The sequence below is a fragment of the Molossus molossus genome, unplaced genomic scaffold (genome assembly GCF_014108415.1).
Source record: "Molossus molossus isolate mMolMol1 unplaced genomic scaffold, mMolMol1.p scaffold_m16_p_18, whole genome shotgun sequence".
Lineage (NCBI taxonomy): Eukaryota > Metazoa > Chordata > Mammalia > Chiroptera > Molossidae > Molossus > Molossus molossus.
Genome location: NW_023425353.1, coordinates 65,717,574 through 65,733,483, shown reverse-complemented (window position 1 = coordinate 65,733,483; position 15,910 = coordinate 65,717,574). Strand labels below are relative to the sequence as shown.

Genomic DNA, 15,910 nt, shown 5'->3' with positions numbered 1-15,910 from the left:
TGTGGCCACAAGAGAGCGCCCCGGAGCACGGCCTGGCCACATGCCTGCTTTCCAGCCCCAGCCCTTCCCCGTTGTCCCGCCCCGGCCCGGTTCGCCTCCAGCACTCGTCCGCTTCCGGTCTGTGCGAGCCCACGCAGCTCCCCAGGTACCTGCCCTGCCCCCCGACCTGCTCTCTAATTAGAACGGCCACCTACCAGAAACTAGTGTCAGTTTCTCCCCTTCCCAGTTTCTCCCCTTTCTCCACTTCCCCAGGTCCCCTCCCTCGACTCAGCCCCACCCCCTCCCCGTGCGCGCGCCCTACCAGGCCCGGCGAGCCAGCCCGAGCTCCTCGCGGGGGGCCGAGCGAGCCTTGGCAGCGCCGGGGATCGCGCCCCTGACCCGGGCGTCAGCGCGCTGAGCACCCCGCGTTCCTTGCGGGCGGGAACTCCAAACACTGTCCCCGCTGAGCGCTGCGGTTTCCGCTTCCAGAAAAGGGGTGTTTTACCACAAAGCCCGACCCCCTCCTGCCTGCGGTACCAAACTGCGACCCGACCCATAACAGTGTCTTGAAGAGGAAGAGGTTGATGAGCAAAATAGTCCGCTTCTTACTGTTGACTGAGCAGCTACCGTGCTCAGTACTAAGTGCTAGGCCGGCCCAGAGTGTTTTACATTGTGTGGCCTCGTTTAATCCCATCAGCCACCTCTGAGCTAAGTGCTACTGCATTATCCCCACTTGTAGAAAAGGATACCAATGAGAACAGTAATCATAATGGGAGCCCCCTGTATTGAGTCGTTTACAAGGGCAGACACTGTCACTTACCAATTATTTTTTTTTTAACTTGTTAATTCTTGAGGTAGGGTTTTAATGTCACATATTTCAGATGAGGAAACTGAGGCCCAAGCCCACACAGTTAAGTGAGCGGCAGAGGCAGAAATAACACCTTGGTTTTCCTCACCCCAAAGCATGTTCCTAGCACTCCGGGAGGCCTCCTCGCTGCTCCCTGGACCCTGCCCTCTGGTGGCATTCCTGCTCCACCTGGGCAGGCTGTGCTGTGGCTAATCAGCCTGGTCTTGAACGGCAGGCACTGCGCTGGCACAGCCGCAGCATGGAGGGTGTGGAGCAGCATGAGGGCACCGTCCAGGTGCAGAGCCAGAGCCTCTTCTTCCGGGAGGCTCGGCCGGCTGGTGGGCAGGCCGCCCGATTCTCTGTGCTGCTGTTGCATGGGATCCGCTTCTCCTCCGAGACCTGGCAGAATCTGGGCACGCTGCTCAGGCTGGCCCAGGCTGGCTACCGGGCTGTGGCCATTGACCTTCCAGGTACTTGGGGCAGGCTTTTGGACAGGGGTGGTGGAGACCTTCTTGGGGACCCAGGACTGGGGTCTGGGGGTCTGGAAGGACTTAGCCAGGCTAGGGCACAGTGCGCACTGCAAGCTTCTCTAGTCTTGCTCCGGACGTCCTCTGGACACTGGCTGGCTGCTCTAACCGGTGCCTAGGTCAGGGTCTTAGTGTCTCTGAGCCTGTGTTTCCTCATCTGTAACGGGAGATAACCACACCCCTTTTGGGGTTTGGCTCTAGAGAGTGGAATATTTTCCACGTGATTATGTGGCCAGTACCTGACACATAATAACTGGTGCTCAGCTGACTGGAAGTAAAATATTTTGACAGAGCCATACCATAGGCTCTGATGGAAGACCTGAGGAGGGAGGCTGAATCCTGGTGGGTGGCCAAGCCAGTAGTCATGATCCCAGGTAGAAAGCCCTAAGCTAGGTTCTGGTGGAGACAGGGGCAGCCCCAAACTGGCCGTCATAACCTAGACCAGCAGGCCCTGGCCCCTGGAGCCAAGTGTGGAAGGGCCTGCATAGCTGACCTGCTCCCCTCACTGGCCATGGCTGGTATGGTTTCAGTGCCCAAGGGTGAGCTCCAGGCCTAGATGGGATTGGTTCTGACAGTGGGTTGGGCTGAGCTTCAAGGCTAAGGTCCTGAGCTAATCTTTCTGGGAGAATGGTGGGACTGCCTAACTGGAGGGGAGGTAAGTGTGCAGAACCAGCCCTCAGCTTGTCCGCAAGGCATTCACCCTGCCATCTCTGGGACAGGGGCCCCTTAGCAGTTAGCTCAGTTTTCACAACAATCTTAAATGGCAGATACTTCTTTCTCCCTTTAACAGATGGGGAAACTGAGCAGTGGAGAGGGTGAGGAGACTTTCCCAACATCACATGGATAGTAAATGGAAAATTGGGACTTGGATCCAGCTGTGTTGGACTTCAAAGCCTGATTCTTTCCAGAGCACTATACTGCTGGGGGAGATGGGCACAGACCTGAGGGAAATGCTGCGTGCTTGCCACAGATATGACAGATCTAGGCTGCTGTACACATAAACTCGGGCACACTGCATGTTGCAGGAACATGGCACAGAGAGACTGATCTAGGAGGGCTTCCTGGAGGAAGAGATTCTCTCCTGTTTTCCTACTCACGGCCCTTGTCTTGTCTCTCCCACACTTAAATCCCTGCAGGTCTGGGCCACTCCAAGGAAGCAGCAGCCCCTGCCCCTATAGGGGAGCTGGTCCCCAGCAGCTTTCTGGCAGCTGTGGTGGATGCCTTGGACCTGGGACCCCCGGTTGTGATCAGCCCGTCGCTGAGTGGCATGTACTCCCTGCCCTTCCTCACAGCCCCTGGCTCCCAGCTCCGAGGCTATGTGCCCGTGGCCCCCATCTGCACTGACAAAATCAGTGCTGCCGACTATGCCAGTGTGAAGGTACCCCTGGGTGGGAGGTAGATGCTCCTGCCAGGAGCAAGGAACAGTCCCTCTCAGGGCCTTTCTTCATCTGGGAGTGGGGTAGACAAGGGGTGGCTTTGGGAAGAGTTGAATCACCAAACTTCACCCTTTTTGTTTGTTTGTTTTTGTTGTTGTTGTTAATCCTCACCTGAGGATTTTTTTTTTCCATTGATCTTCAGAGAGAGTGGAAGGGAGGTGGGGAGGGGGAAACAGAGAGAGAAACATCTGCGCACACCCCAACTGGGGCCGAACCAGCAACCCAAGTACGTGCCCTCGACTGTGAATCAAACCCGAGACTTTCCGGTGTGGGCGGGTGCTCTAACCACTGAGAAACCTCAGCCAGGGCCAAACTCCACCCTTCTGATTTACTTCCAAGATTATCGGGCCAAGCCTTGAGCTAAACTGTGTGCAGGGACATACACAAATCCACACCTCTGACCCTTGCGAGCTGGCTTCCCCCACCCCACTGGGCCAGCTTGTCTCGTCCCCTCATTTGTGGTGACCCCAGGGAGAGACTGAAGTGATGGGGAGCTGAGCTCTAGGAGGCTGGGGCTGGTGTGTCAGGTCCCTGTTGACTTTGCCTCCCTTTCCTTTCTCCAGACCCCAGCTCTTATTGTCTATGGAGACCAGGACCCCATGGGTCAGACCAGCTTTGAGCACCTGAAGCAGCTGCCCAACCACCGGGTGTTGGTCATGAAGGGGGCGGGGCACCCTTGTTACCTTGACAAACCCGAGGAGTGGCACACCGGGCTGCTGGATTTCCTGCAGGGGCTAGCATGAGGCCCAGCCCTGCTGTCCAGGGTGGGCTGCTTGCCTTTCTGGGGCTCTCTCTCCATGCATATGCAACAGGTGTGTGTGTCTGTCTGTCTGAGTGCTTATCTTTCCGGGTCTGTCTTTTCCTCTTTCTCTTGTAGTGACACGCGGAGGAGGTGAAATCAAGAGAAAACATTCAGGAATCAAGGGACGTGATCTGGTGGAGGGTAACCCATGAGATGCGCTTCTGCTATAGGCCTTTCTGCTAGGCTCTTACTCCTTCCTCTGCTCTGCCCAGCAGGCTCTCACTCCTGCTTTGCCCAACCAACCCCACCTCCCTCCCACATCTGCCTCCGCTGGCTGCCCCCGAAGGGCACTCCTAGCCCCTATGCCACGTCTTAGGCCACACATACATACATGCCCATGTACATGCTTACACATGTTCCCAAATATGACCGGACATACACGTACATGCACCTGACTGAATGCACGCTCAGGTGCAGCTTTGCGTTGCCTGCAGACACGCATGCTTGTGCTTCTACACAAACACTATCATAGGCACATGAGCCCTCCCAACCACGCAGCACCCCACTGTCTGGGAAGGTGGGGACCCCAGGGACCAGTCCTTGCAGGAGATCCTTTGCCAGACTTAGGGTGTGGCCTGCCCTGAACTCTACTCACCCACAGGTTGCAGCTGACTCCAGACCAGAATTGCCCCCTAAAGGAGAGGACCACCCTTTTGACCCTCATATCTCTGTTTTCCCTCTTTTTTCTGGATGCTCCAGATTATCAGGCCTAGATCTTCTGAGCCAAGCTTCTTTCCTGCTTCCAGGTTGGGGGGTAGAAAGGAGAGTGGAGATCGTGAAATAAAGTGAAGCAATTAGACCCCTCAGGCTCTCGCTGTCTCCAGAGCGTCGCCCCTCCCCCGCCCCTTGGGACTGCCACCGTGGCCCCTCCCCCCACCCTGGCAGGACCAGATGGTCCCCCTGCCCTTTGTCCACCAGGCCAGATGGAGGGGAAGGGAGATTGGATTCCCCTCCCCACCCCCACACACCCAGGTGCCAAGAGACTCAGCTGTGCGGGGAGGTGGAGGTCAGTGGGGCCAGGCTGAGCCGATTACGGAGAGGGGGCGGTGGATCTGCCCGGGGGCGGCCGCCGAGGGTGCGGTGGGGGAGGAGAGCCTCCGCCTACCGCTTACCTATTCCCCACCAGAGTACTCAACTCCGCCGGCCTCCCTGCGACCCTCGCCCCAGAAGGGCTTCTGGGGTAGCTTTGGGGGAGTCGCGGGCGGGGTGCCGAGGTCACATCGCGCTCAGGCCCTCCTCCGGCTGATCCGGTAATGTCCTGGGCGGCCGAGGGCCGGCCTCTCAGAAGCCACGGGTGGCTGAGGGGTGCGGGTCTTGGCGGGCGAGAGCCCCGCGCGGGGACGGATGGTGCAGAGCCGGAGACCCGGGAACTCGGCCCGGCGGAGGGTGGAAGCCCGAGTTCCCAGGGACCCAGCCGGAGCGGGGCGGGGCGGGGGCCGAGATGGGGGTGCAGGGGGTCGGCGGAGGCGCCGGGCAGGCGGCCCGGCCGGAAGGAGCTCGGGGCCGGGCGCAGCGCGGGTGGTGTGGGGAGGACGGCGGCTGGAGCCCCGCTCCAGGCCCGATCTCCCCGAGCCCCCACCCCGGGGCCCGGAGGCACTGCGGGGAGGGTCGCCCAGCCCTCCCGAAGCGGCCGCCGAGCGGGGCGCACCGCGGCGCACGGGGCGGGGCGGGCGGCTGCGGCACTGGGGCGACTGGGGCGGGCCCGCCGCGCTGTAATCGGATCCGGGGAGGGGGCGGGGAGGGGCCGGGCCGGGCAGGCCGGGGGGTGGGGGTGGGGGGGCGCGGAGCCGGGCTCCGGGCCGGCCGGGCTCCGCGCCTGTCAAACCCCTCATTGTTCGCAGCTGATGTCACTCGCAGTTGTGAGCGGCCGCCTCTCCCGGGGACAATGTGGGACTGAGCGGCCCAGCCGCCGCGCCGCCGCCGCCGCCGCAGGACAGCCCCAGCGAGGTAGGGCGCGGGCCGGGCGGGGCACCGCGGGCCGCGAAGTTTGGGGGTTCGGCCGGGGACCGGGAGCCGGCGCCCGAAACCACAGGCCGGGGTCCTGGGTTTGGAGGACTGGGAGACTGCGAGGAACACGTTCCCTGTCCCACACGGGCCCAGGCCTGTACAGATGGGGGGCGCTGGTCTGCTGGAGGAGCCCCCAACATCAGGGAGGAGCTTCCTGGACCTAAGACCCCAGATTCGAGGCCCTCATCCCACCTGCTGTTTCTGTCCTTTGGACCTGCTCTTCTCCCGATCTCCTGCCCAGGGTCCTGGTTCTGCTCCATCTCTGTCCCCATCTGCCATTCCCCTGCAGTTCCTGGCTCCGTACACACCCCTTCCCGTGTTCTCTGCAGTCTTTAATGGGGCCCAACACAGACCTCCAAGCCAGGGGTGTGGAGATGATAATTGGAGGTTCACAGTGGTCCCTGGTGCCCTGTGGCTCTTCAGCCCCTCAGCCCTGACCTGGCTTCTTAGCCGGAGTACTTGGGGATGGGGGCTTCCGCTACTCACTCCAACCTGGTGCCTGCCTCCTCACTCCCCTGTCCCAGGCCGCCATCTTGAGACCTGTGGCACCCAGGGCCCCACCTGGCCCCAGCATCCTGGGGAGTGGTCTGCAAGGGATGCACCCAGAGCTCATTGCATTTCCTTCCTCCCAGATTGGGGGCTATTGGTCCCCACCAAGCTCAGGATGATCACCTTCATGCTGGACCAACAGAGCATGTGTCCCCAGGGGCCCTCCTTCCCCACAAAGAGCTCTTCGAACCCCCGGACTCCCCAGGAGCTTAAATGTCAAGTCCGGCCCTCACTGTTTCTTGGGGTTACCCTCTTTGTCTCAGGCCAGCACCTGGTATTCTATCCTTTTTCCATCTGAAGGTCCCCTAGCTCCTCCAGGCCCTGGAACCCTCTCAACCTCCAAGGCACCCCCCATCCCAGCCCCCACCCTCAGCCTTCATCAGCATGCAGGCTCAGGCGGCCCAAACACAAGGGGATTGTTCTTCTTGCATGCTCAGGGTGGGGGGCTGGGAGCAGGCGGCCCACACACCCTGGCAGGCCCAGGCCACAAGGGAGGCTTGCTTTGCCCCACCCTGTGTCCCTAGACAAGCTCTGTCCACCCTTCCTACTCCCATCACTGCCCCCACCCCCAGCCTCCATCATCTGCCCCGTGGCGCAGACCTCTTGGGGAAAGATCTCAGCTGTACAGGTGGACCCCTAGGTCCTCCCAGCTCTGCCACTTGCGTCTCATGTAGCCTGACAAACAAGCCCCTTCCTCTCTGGGCCTCGGGTTCCTTTCTGGTGAGGCCCTTCCAGCTGTGACTGGCTGAGCCTGGCTTTGTGAAATCTGTGCCACACCCGGGATGTTCTTCCAGCCCCCAACCCCCCTGGGGAGACCCACTTTGGGCCCCCAGAAGTCTCAAAGCGCAGCGTAAATCCTCCACCCCAGTGACATGCCCTGGGAGTCCTAGACCCAGAGAAACAGCAGGAACAGGGGCTGGGGGTGCGAGGAGGGGAACCTGGGAATTCTGTCAGGCAGATCCTGGCTCTCTCATGTGACTGGTGCCCTGTGCCCTGGGTCTTCTTACCCCACCCTCTCTAGGACCCTTAGCCCCAAGCTCCTATAGGACCCTCAGTCCCATCTCTGGTCCCTAATGCTCCAGGCCCTGTGGAACCCATTTTCTCCCTGCACACTGGGTTTGGTCCCGGCTCCCGCTCTCTGTTGTGGAAAGAAATGCCCAGTCGGGGCTCCCTTGAGTTGTAGACATATCTTTGGGGGGCCCAGAGGCCTGAGTGATTATATCTGACTTGGAAGGTTGGGAAGGGCTTCACAGGGGAGGTGGCATTTGAGAAGGATTTTGACAGAGTGGGGAGGATGGGCATTTCAAGCTGGGATCAGCCTGGGCAAAGGCCCAGAGGCCTGGAGGTGTTAGGCGTTTTTTGCAGCCTGGTGTGTGGGGGATGGGATGGAGATGAGACAGGAGAAGTTGGCAGGGGCCAGATTGTGAAGGCCCTTGAGTGCCTGTCTATGGAGATCAACCTTGGGCACTGGGGAGCCAAGGATGGCTAGTGAGCAGCAGAGTGACCATCTCCAGAACAGAGAATAGAAGCTAGCGACCTTTCTCAGTTTAGGTGAGACGGTGAGAGAATGGGTACCAGTGGGTGGGGCTGTACCACGAAACTGCCCTTTTTCCTGGAGCCCAGTCTGGACCTGGGCCTGCCTTGTTTTCCCTTGGCTGTGCGGACTCTTTGGGGAGGGCTTGGGTGTGCTAATGATGCTCTGAGGAGACTGTCGTATTTCTGGCCCCAGACAGGTTGTCAGAGTTTCCCTGCCCTGCCTAGTACTGAGTGCACAAGACAGCCCTGGGCCAAGAACCAGAGGCTGGAGCTGGTGGACCCCAGGCTGCTCCCCTGCAGGCCCCTCCTGCCCCGGCTCTCCCAAGATGTGGGTATGAGTGGCCATCCTGGGCGGCTGTAAGGCTACGAGGCTGGGCACATGAGTCTGAGGATGCTGGGGCAGTTCTTGCGGAGGCCTGGCTAAGCAGGAATGGTGGGCACGAGAAGGCCAAGGGCAGGGGAGTCAGAACCCCTCAGTGCCCCAGGCCCAGTCCAGCCCCCTGCCACGCCCTGCTCAGCCTGCTCCCCAAGCGTTCCCCAGCATCACTGGGTGTGGCCAGCATGGCTGCTTTGGGAGTAGGTATAGGAGGTTGCTAGGTTAGGGGTTGAAGGTGCTGAGGGGATGGTGGGGGATGTGTGGTGGGGGATGAACTTGGAGACTGGACCTCTCTTTCCCCAGCCCAGGTGGGTCTATAAGCCCTGGTTGGTCCAGACGCTCTAGCCAGCCGAGCCCAGGGAATCCCCCAAGGGGCGGGCCAGTCTGCTTGAGTCGCCTGGCCCCAGGAGCCCTCCCCTCCCCCGGATTGTTCTCGCTCCAGAACAAAGCCAGGGTGGACACTTGATCCCTGCATGTGGGGGGAGCTGGCTAAGCCCCCAGCCCTTTGATTGGGCAGCTGTCATGAGAGAGAGACAGCTGGGGGGGAGGGGCAGGAAGGGGCAGCCACCATCGCTTACACAGCTGTCACCTCCCCCCTCCACCCCCTCCAGCCTGAGTGGCAGGAAGCCAGGGACAGGAGTGGGCACTGGGTCTGGGGAGGGGTCTGGGGGGCAGGAGGGAACACCGGAGGTCAGAGGCCTGGTCTGAGCTGGCTATGTTCTGCCAGGGAGCCCTGCTGACTAGAGGGGGCTGGGTGCCCCCAGAGGTGAGCTGGAGGTCAGTGTGGCATGAGGTGTGACTACCATGTGGGTGGCCCAGCAGGGACCCAGGGCCCACCAGGCTGGAGCAGCAAATAACTCCCTAGAGCCCAGTGAGGGCAGAGGGGAGCCAGTGGGCCTAATAGGGCTGTTTGTTCTTAGGGCTCCTAGGAGAGTAATTTGGGTGGCCTGTGTCAGGACCCCTTGTTCTCTCCTAAAGACAGGAAAGACCTCGGGGGTCCCTCAGAACAGAAAGGACACAGGGAGACCAGCAACAACCCCCACCCCTCGTCTGCGTGCAAACACACACACACACACATGCACACACACAGCACCGTAGGTAAACAGATCCAGGTCTGGTGAGGCCTGGCCAAGGTCACCCACTGAATTTGGGGCAACGGGGCTCTATTGCAGACCTTATCTTTTTCAGGGCAGGAGCCCCAGTTCTGGCTGCAGTCCAGCCCTTCTGACCTCCCGTTTTCCCTGGAACTTAGGCCCCTAAGAGATGGTGTGGAAATGGTGTGAGGACGACGGGTCTCCCACTGGTTACCACCCCAGAGAGGTTCCTGAGACCCAGAAAATTCTGAAGCTTAAGACTATGGCTCTAGACAAGTTGTCAGTCCTTTCTAAACACGACCCACGTCTGCTAGCCAGGCAGGGGTCTCAGATTACTAAAGCCTGCTCCCCACCTTTGAAGAGCCCCCCCTTTAGGAAGAGGACTGAGACTCAGATGGGACCAGTGACAGAGCCCCGCGCTAGCAGGCAGGACCTTCCTAGTCCACCATGCCCTAGCTCTCTATGACCTTGGGCCGGTTACAGACCCTCTGTAGGCATCAGGTTCCCTTTCTGTTGGGTGAATTCGTCTGTCCAGCTCACCAGTATGTCCCAGACACCTTCCCCAGCCTGCCTCTGGCCCGAGCTCTGGGGACACAAGAGGCATCAGCCTTGGTCCTCGCTCCGAGGAGCTCCGGGCTTGGCTGGCCAGCGAGGCAGAAAGCGTCATCACAGGTGCTTTGCGGGGGAGTGCGGGCAGCTGGGGAACGTTAGCAAGGGCAGCCAGCACGAGGCCGGCCAGGATGTCCACAGAGCACAGTCCCTGTGTCCACAGTTGACCTCTGACCTCTGGAGAGCCTACGGGCAAAATTGGAATGGAGGAGGAGCAGGTTCTGGGGAGGCGAGAGTTACGAGGTGCTTGGGGGGACAGGGTTGTCACCCCATTGTACAAATGAAGAAACCGGCCTGATGCCATGCAGGGGCCTGCTCAGGCTGGGAGCCCCCTTCCTGCTCCATGGCCCAGCTCTGGCTGGCCGGAGGGTTCCGAAGAAGGTATTGGACAGAGCCCCATGCCCTTGCCTCGTGTCAGGACAGGGCAGGGGCTGGGGGGAGTTGCCCAGAGGTGGTCCGGAGTGCTCCGGGTCGGGCCCTCCTCCTTCGCCCCTTGTTCTCCCAGGCAGGAGGGATTTGCAGGGTTAGGGGCTGGTCTTGGCTCAGTCTTGGCACCAGTTGGTCCCACTTCCTGTGACCCTCCTTGGGTTCTGGTCCCCCAGTGAGCTCCCCATCAAGGCTGAGCTTTGTCGGGAGACAGCCGCTGGAGGAGAGGGATTTCCAGGCAGGATTAAGGTTCAGGATTAAATCAGGACTTGAAAAGGGGTCGGGTGGGGAGGGCTGGCGACCAGGCTAATCCCAGCAGCTAATCTCTGGCTCCTCCTTTCTCCATCAGTTACCAGACTTGACATTCCCCAGCCCCCCAAAACTCTTTCTTACCCATCACCCAGTCCCAGGGGAAAGCATTCCTTCCATTTTATGGGTGAGGAAATTGATGAGACTGAGCGCCCAAGTGGCTTGTTTCTGGCCCAGTAGAAAGTGCTCCAGGCTGGGCATGTGGCCAGCCCGGACGGTTACCTCCTTAGCACATGGAGAGGGCATGGGTAACCACGGGGCAGGCCGCTGTTCCTTGCACTCAGTGAATGAACCCTGCTCAGAGCTGTCTGCAAGGTGCCTCCGCTCCAGCAAACTGGTGCACAGAATCAGACTCTGGAGATGGGGTTCCCAGCCTGCTCCCCCAAGCCTTTCGAGGCAGAGAGAAGGCAGGGGCAAGAGGGCCCCTCCCAGAGCCTTGCTATCTCCACTTCCGCTGTTCTTCCTAACCCTCCATGGCTGTTCCAGGCCCAAACCACAGGGGTCCCCTCTTCCCAGAGGCCAAGGAGGAGGCTCCCTTTCTCTGGACTTCTAGAGGCTTCCTAGTTCATTCTTTCTTCTGATGGTCAAGGGGAAGGGAAGAATCCTCATGGGGACTGGGTGCCTACCCCTTATGTGCTTAGCTCATTTTAATTCTCATAACTCTGGGGGTAGGACTTGGTTTCCCCTTCTTCCAGAGGCCTCCGAGGCTCAGGTGGGTTAAATGAGCTGTCCAGGGTTGCACAGCTAGTGAGTTGCCTACAGGCAGTGGGACATTGAAACTCAGGTTCCAGCCCTGGCTGGTTTGGCTCAATGGTTGGAGCGTCGGCCCATGGACCAGAGAGGCCTGGGTTGAGTTCCTGCTGGGGGCACGTGCCTCAGTTGCAGTTTGTCCCTGGCTCGGCTGGGGTCGTGTGGGTGGCGGCCACTCGATATGTCTCTCTCATGTGGATGTTTCTCTCTCTCTCTTCCTCCCTCTCCCTCCCCCTCCATCTGAAGATAAAAATGCAGAAAGGTGTCCTCGGGTGAGGATAAAAAAAAACAACTCAGGGTCCACATCATCTCCCTTCTCTGGGAGCTTGTCTAGCCCAGCTCCGGGGTCCCTGTGGAAGGGCGGGGGAGCCGAAAGAGAGCTGGGCTCCTGCTTAACCCTCTTCTGCCACCCTTGGCAGAGCCAGCCAGGCCGCAGCGTGGACACACCCCCAGGCCGCTGTGGCCCCAGCCCCGCCTGGCAGGATGAGCAGCTCAGATGCGGGGCTGGAGGAGGAGCCAGAGCTCAGCATCACCCTCACGCTGAGGATGCTGATGCATGGAAAGGTGAGGGGGTCTCTGCTGGGACCCGGGAGGGGCGGAGGGCGAGGCGAGGCGAGGCGAGGCCTGGTCAGCGGGAGTGTCCTGTCTCATGGGGCAGTGCAGGTAGGAAGGAGGGGCAGGGCCTGGGTATTGCTGACCCTGACTCTGCTCTTGTTTGCAGGAGGTGGGCAGCATCATCGGGAAGGTAGGTGCTGGGTTCTGTTTTGTGCCCCCTTCAACCTGAGGCCTCCATCCAGGAGAGGAGGCACCAACCGCTCAGGCTAAGAGGCTTCCTCTATTTTTCCTTCTGCAGAAAGGAGAGACCGTGAAACGGATCCGGGAGCAGGTGAGGATGGCGTGTGGGGAGGAGCCCCGGCCACCTGGTTTGGAAGGGAAGCGAGACCCAGCGAGTGCTCCCGGAGGGTGGCGGTGTCCAGCTTTGCTGGGGCCTGTGAGTGGGGCAGACCAGATGGGCTGCTGGCGAGAAAGTGAAGAAGGAGCCCCGCTGCCCGGCGCTTGTCCTGTACCCGCAGAGCAGCGCCCGGATCACCATCTCCGAGGGCTCCTGCCCCGAGCGCATCACCACCATCACCGGGTCTACGGCGGCTGTCTTCCACGCAGTCTCCATGATCGCCTTCAAGCTCGATGAGGTGTGTGAAGGCGGGGGTGGGGCCGGGGCTGGTTCCCTGGGAGGAGCAGGGCTCTTGCTACTGGAGCGCAGGCAGGGTTCTCGAATTCGAGTGGGACTGGGGGAGGGCTTCCTTCCAGGGTGGGGGAGCAGCAGGGGTGCAGGGTCAACCCACAGTCTTCTTGCCCAGGACCTCTGCTCTGCTCCTGCAAATGGTGGGACTGTCTCCAGGCCTCCAGTGACCCTGCGCCTTGTCATCCCTGCCAGCCAGTGTGGCTCGCTGATTGGGAAGGCTGGCACTAAGATCAAGGAGATCCGAGAGGTGAGCAGAAGGGGATACGCCCCCCCCCAGGAAGTCCCACCCTCCAATCGCCAGAGAGGACCGAGGCTTATGGCTTCCCATCCCCTGGGGAGCTCTGAGCCCGAGCAGCCCTGCTCTGGGCTATGGGAGCAAACAGAAGTGGCCCCTGTTCTCTGCTTGCAGACTACAGGTGCCCAGGTGCAGGTGGCAGGGGACCTGCTCCCCAACTCCACAGAGCGTGCTGTTACAGTGTCTGGGGTGCCTGATGCCATCATCCTGTGTGTGCGCCAGATCTGTGCTGTTATCCTGGAGGTTCTGTTCGGGGGCAGGGGAGGGGGCAGGGCTGGGCCCCGGGCCTGTCTTGTCAGTCCTGAACTCTATGCATGTGACACCAGGTGGGGGCAGGGCGGGCAGCAGGGATGCATCTCCCTGGGGCCATGGGGAGGAGCCTTGTGAGGTCAGGGTGGCCCAGAGGGTCCTGATAGGACTGCCCCATTTGTGCCTTCCAGTCCCCACCCAAAGGAGCCACTATCCCGTACCACCCAAGCCTTTCCTTAGGTACCGTCCTTCTCTCCGCTAACCAGGTGAGGGGCAGCAGAGGGTGGAAGCATTATTGGAAGAGGGGATTGAAATGGTGGAGGGGATGGAAGGAGGAATTGGGGGTCCAGGGAGAGGCAGGGAGGAGTGACTCTGGCCAGACTGTCCGGACCTGTCACAGTAACGCTCTTTCACCCACTTTGTCCCCACAGGGCTTCTCCGTCCAGAGTCAGTATGGGGCTGTGACCCCAGCTGAGGTGAGTGGCCACAGCCCAGGCACCCCTCCTGAACCCAGCGTCCTCTGATTTCTGGCCCCTCTTCTTTGGCACAGGTCACCAAGCTCCAGCAGCTCTCGGGCCACGCAGTCCCCTTTGCCTCACCGGGCATGGTGCCAGGTGAGCAGCCCCTGCAGGAGGCAGGGGCAGATCCCAAGGGGCCAGGCAGCCCCCTGGGGTGGGTGTGGGGAGGCAGGAAAGGCCCGGAACCACACCTAACCCCTCTTCTCCCTAGGACTGGATCCTGGCGCACAGACCAGCTCCCAGGAGTTCTTGGTCCCCAATGATGTGAGCAGGGGATGGGATGGTTTGAGGGTGGGGAGGGGACCCAGGGGTCTGGGCCTTGCCTAGGGTTGAATTCCGCCCTCCCCCCAGCTGATTGGCTGCGTGATCGGGCGCCAGGGCAGCAAGATCAGTGAGATCCGGCAGATGTCAGGGGCACATATCAAGATCGGGAACCAAGCGGAGGGTGCGGGTGAGCGGCACGTGACCATCACTGGCTCGCCGGTCTCCATTGCTCTGGCTCAGTACCTCATCACTGCCTGGTGAGTGGGGGCTGGGGTGGGGGCTTACCTGCCTGAGAAGGGCACAGGTGGGGTGGGGAAAGATGACCTCTCTGTCTGGGTCCCTCCTCTGCCTCACTCCCTCCATGATGCCCATCTTCCCCGTACATCCACCCCTGTGTGCTCTGGCTCTGTCCTCTGGCTCTGTGCCCTGGGCGTTCGGCCTCCCCATTTCTCCCCCAACCTGTACAGTATCTGCTGTCCGTTCTTTCATCCCGGTCCTTCCACCTTTCCCATCTCCTCCCCAAACGTGTCCACCTGCGTCGCTGTTCTCCATTCTCTTCTGTTGTTCATCTAATCTCACTCCTGATTTTGCCTTCATTGTACCCTCTTACCCCACCGTCTCCTTCATCTCCCCCCATATCCCTCTCTCCAGTCTAGAAACGGCCAAGTCTACCTCTGGGGGGACGCCCAGCTCAGCCCCCGCAGACCTGTCTACCCCCTTCTCGCCGCCCCTGACGGCCCTGCCCACGGCTCCCCCAGGCCTGCTGGGCACGCCCTACGCCATCTCCCTGTCCAACTTCATCGGCCTCAAGCCTGTGCCCTTCTTGGCTCTACCACCTGCCTCCCCAGGGCCGCCGCCGGGCTTGGCGGCCTACACTGCCAAGATGGCAGCGGCCAATGGGAGCAAGAAAGCTGAGCGGCAGAAATTCTCGCCCTACTGAGGCCGGCTGAGGCACAGGCGCAGGCGCAGGCAGGACCGCCGGCAGGGGCTGCCCCTGCATTCTACCTGCCCAGGGAGACTCCAGCCTGGGCTCCCAAACACCACTAATGCTCAGAAGCATGGATGCACCCCTGCCTGGCCCGGTCTGTGGAAGTCCCTGTGCTGAGTGGGTGCAGTCTCTGGCCCAGGGTTCTGGGAGCTGTGGTAGCCCCAGGCGGGGGGCTCCACCCCCTCTAGCTCTGTGCTTGGATGCAGGGAGCATCCTTAGTGCCCCCACTTTGGGGATCACTCATGCACTCCCCATCCCTTAGGGCTTCCCAGCCTACTGCCCCTTTGTGGGGATCAGGGAGGAGGGCTGGGGGTGGCTGGGAGCCATGCTTCTCTCCCCACCTCCTCGCAGATTCCTGCTGCTTCCACTGATAACCCTTTTGACTGGAATGGACTGGCTGGGCTTGGCAGAGGGCAACCCCAAGAGGGGGCACTGCCAGGCAGCTGGGCGAGTCACATGGGGGCAGGGCTGAATTCTCAGCAGCAGACACTGTACAGTTTTTTCAATTCCTGTTTTTGAATAAATATTCTGAGACCAGGAAGCTGTGAAACACTGTGGGTGTTGGCAAAACTTCAAGAAAATGGGTGCAGCTGGCCCCAGAGGACCCCCACCTGTGAATCCACCAGCCCTAGTGTGGGGCTTCAGGACCTCCTGGAGGGCATGTCCAGCCTCCTGCCTCTAGCACCCAACTGATCCAGTTGCTTCTGGGCAGTTTCGAAGCTGATGGAGGAGACCCAGTAGTTTGGTCCGGCCTCTCTCCAGTGCAGATGTCAGGGAAGTCTGAGTCTTTCCGTGGGTTCCTCCTGCGTGGCTGCAACCCACCCTGCCCTGCGTGGCCCATCCCTTTGGCTGTGAGCCCTGAGGGTCCTCTTTGGGATTCTGCCCACCTCTGCTTCTTCCTGGCCTGGGGGCCATCCACCTAAGCTGGAGAAGTTCTTAGAGACGGTCCGGAGTCCAGATGGGAAAAATGAAGGTTAGGGAAGGGTAGGTCTGTGCACAAGGCCATGCAGGGATGCCTACTCCCAGAAGCCTCTGGGCCTTACCAGGTGTCAGGCCCCCTTTCTCCCGTTCCAGAGCCAGAAGCCTAGGCCAGGCACCTGCTACCA

The 15,910-nt window shown here is 60.7% G+C and overlaps 2 protein-coding genes across 4 annotated transcripts; both read left to right on the top strand.

The window, feature by feature from the left end:
• The first annotated feature begins 25 nt into the window (after positions 1–25).
• Positions 26–4,390, top strand: ABHD14B (abhydrolase domain containing 14B). 2 transcript variants are annotated; one of them, XM_036266719.1, is made up of 5 exons: positions 26–145; positions 1,062–1,296; positions 2,490–2,731; positions 3,353–3,553; positions 3,667–4,390. In XM_036266719.1, the coding sequence occupies exons 1-4, from the start codon at positions 41–43 to the stop codon at positions 3,530–3,532; spliced, it is 762 nt and encodes a 253-aa protein (XP_036122612.1). In that variant the 5' UTR covers positions 26–40; the 3' UTR covers positions 3,533–3,553; positions 3,667–4,390. The 2 variants fall into 2 exon arrangements, with proteins under 2 accessions (XP_036122612.1, XP_036122613.1); XM_036266720.1 differs by having other exon boundaries at positions 3,353–4,390.
• Positions 4,391–4,687: 297 nt separating this feature from the next.
• Positions 4,688–15,345, top strand: PCBP4 (poly(rC) binding protein 4). Of its 2 annotated transcripts, none has more exons than XM_036266867.1 (14): positions 4,688–4,841; positions 5,433–5,538; positions 11,667–11,811; positions 11,969–11,992; positions 12,101–12,133; positions 12,321–12,437; positions 12,606–12,737; positions 12,900–13,028; positions 13,226–13,300; positions 13,466–13,510; positions 13,585–13,648; positions 13,764–13,816; positions 13,931–14,073; positions 14,468–15,333. In XM_036266867.1, exons 3-14 carry the CDS (start codon positions 11,731–11,733, stop codon positions 14,754–14,756), a joined length of 1,185 nt encoding a protein of 394 aa, XP_036122760.1. In that variant the 5' UTR covers positions 4,688–4,841; positions 5,433–5,538; positions 11,667–11,730; the 3' UTR covers positions 14,757–15,333. The 2 variants fall into 2 exon arrangements, with proteins under 2 accessions (XP_036122760.1, XP_036122759.1); XM_036266866.1 differs by having other exon boundaries at positions 4,689–4,841; positions 13,904–14,073; positions 14,468–15,345.
• Positions 15,346–15,910: the final 565 nt, after the last annotated feature.

What these genes read in the sequence shown, in the direction of transcription:
- PCBP4 (XM_036266866.1), top strand. Translation starts at nt 11,731, where the DNA reads ATGAGCAGCTCAGATGCGGGGCTGGAGGAGGAGCCAGAGCTCAGCATC. An exon ending in TGAAACGGATCCGGGAGCAG is followed by an intron (nt 12,134 to 12,320) that starts GTGAGGATGGCG and finishes CTGTACCCGCAG; the next exon opens with AGCAGCGCCCGGATCACCAT. An exon ending in TCTGTGCTGTTATCCTGGAG is followed by an intron (nt 13,029 to 13,225) that starts GTTCTGTTCGGG and finishes TGTGCCTTCCAG; the next exon opens with TCCCCACCCAAAGGAGCCAC.
- ABHD14B (XM_036266719.1), top strand. Translation starts at nt 41, where the DNA reads ATGCCTGCTTTCCAGCCCCAGCCCTTCCCCGTTGTCCCGCCCCGGCCC. An exon ending in TGTGGCCATTGACCTTCCAG is followed by an intron (nt 1,297 to 2,489) that starts GTACTTGGGGCA and finishes AAATCCCTGCAG; the next exon opens with GTCTGGGCCACTCCAAGGAA. An exon ending in CCGACTATGCCAGTGTGAAG is followed by an intron (nt 2,732 to 3,352) that starts GTACCCCTGGGT and finishes TCCTTTCTCCAG; the next exon opens with ACCCCAGCTCTTATTGTCTA.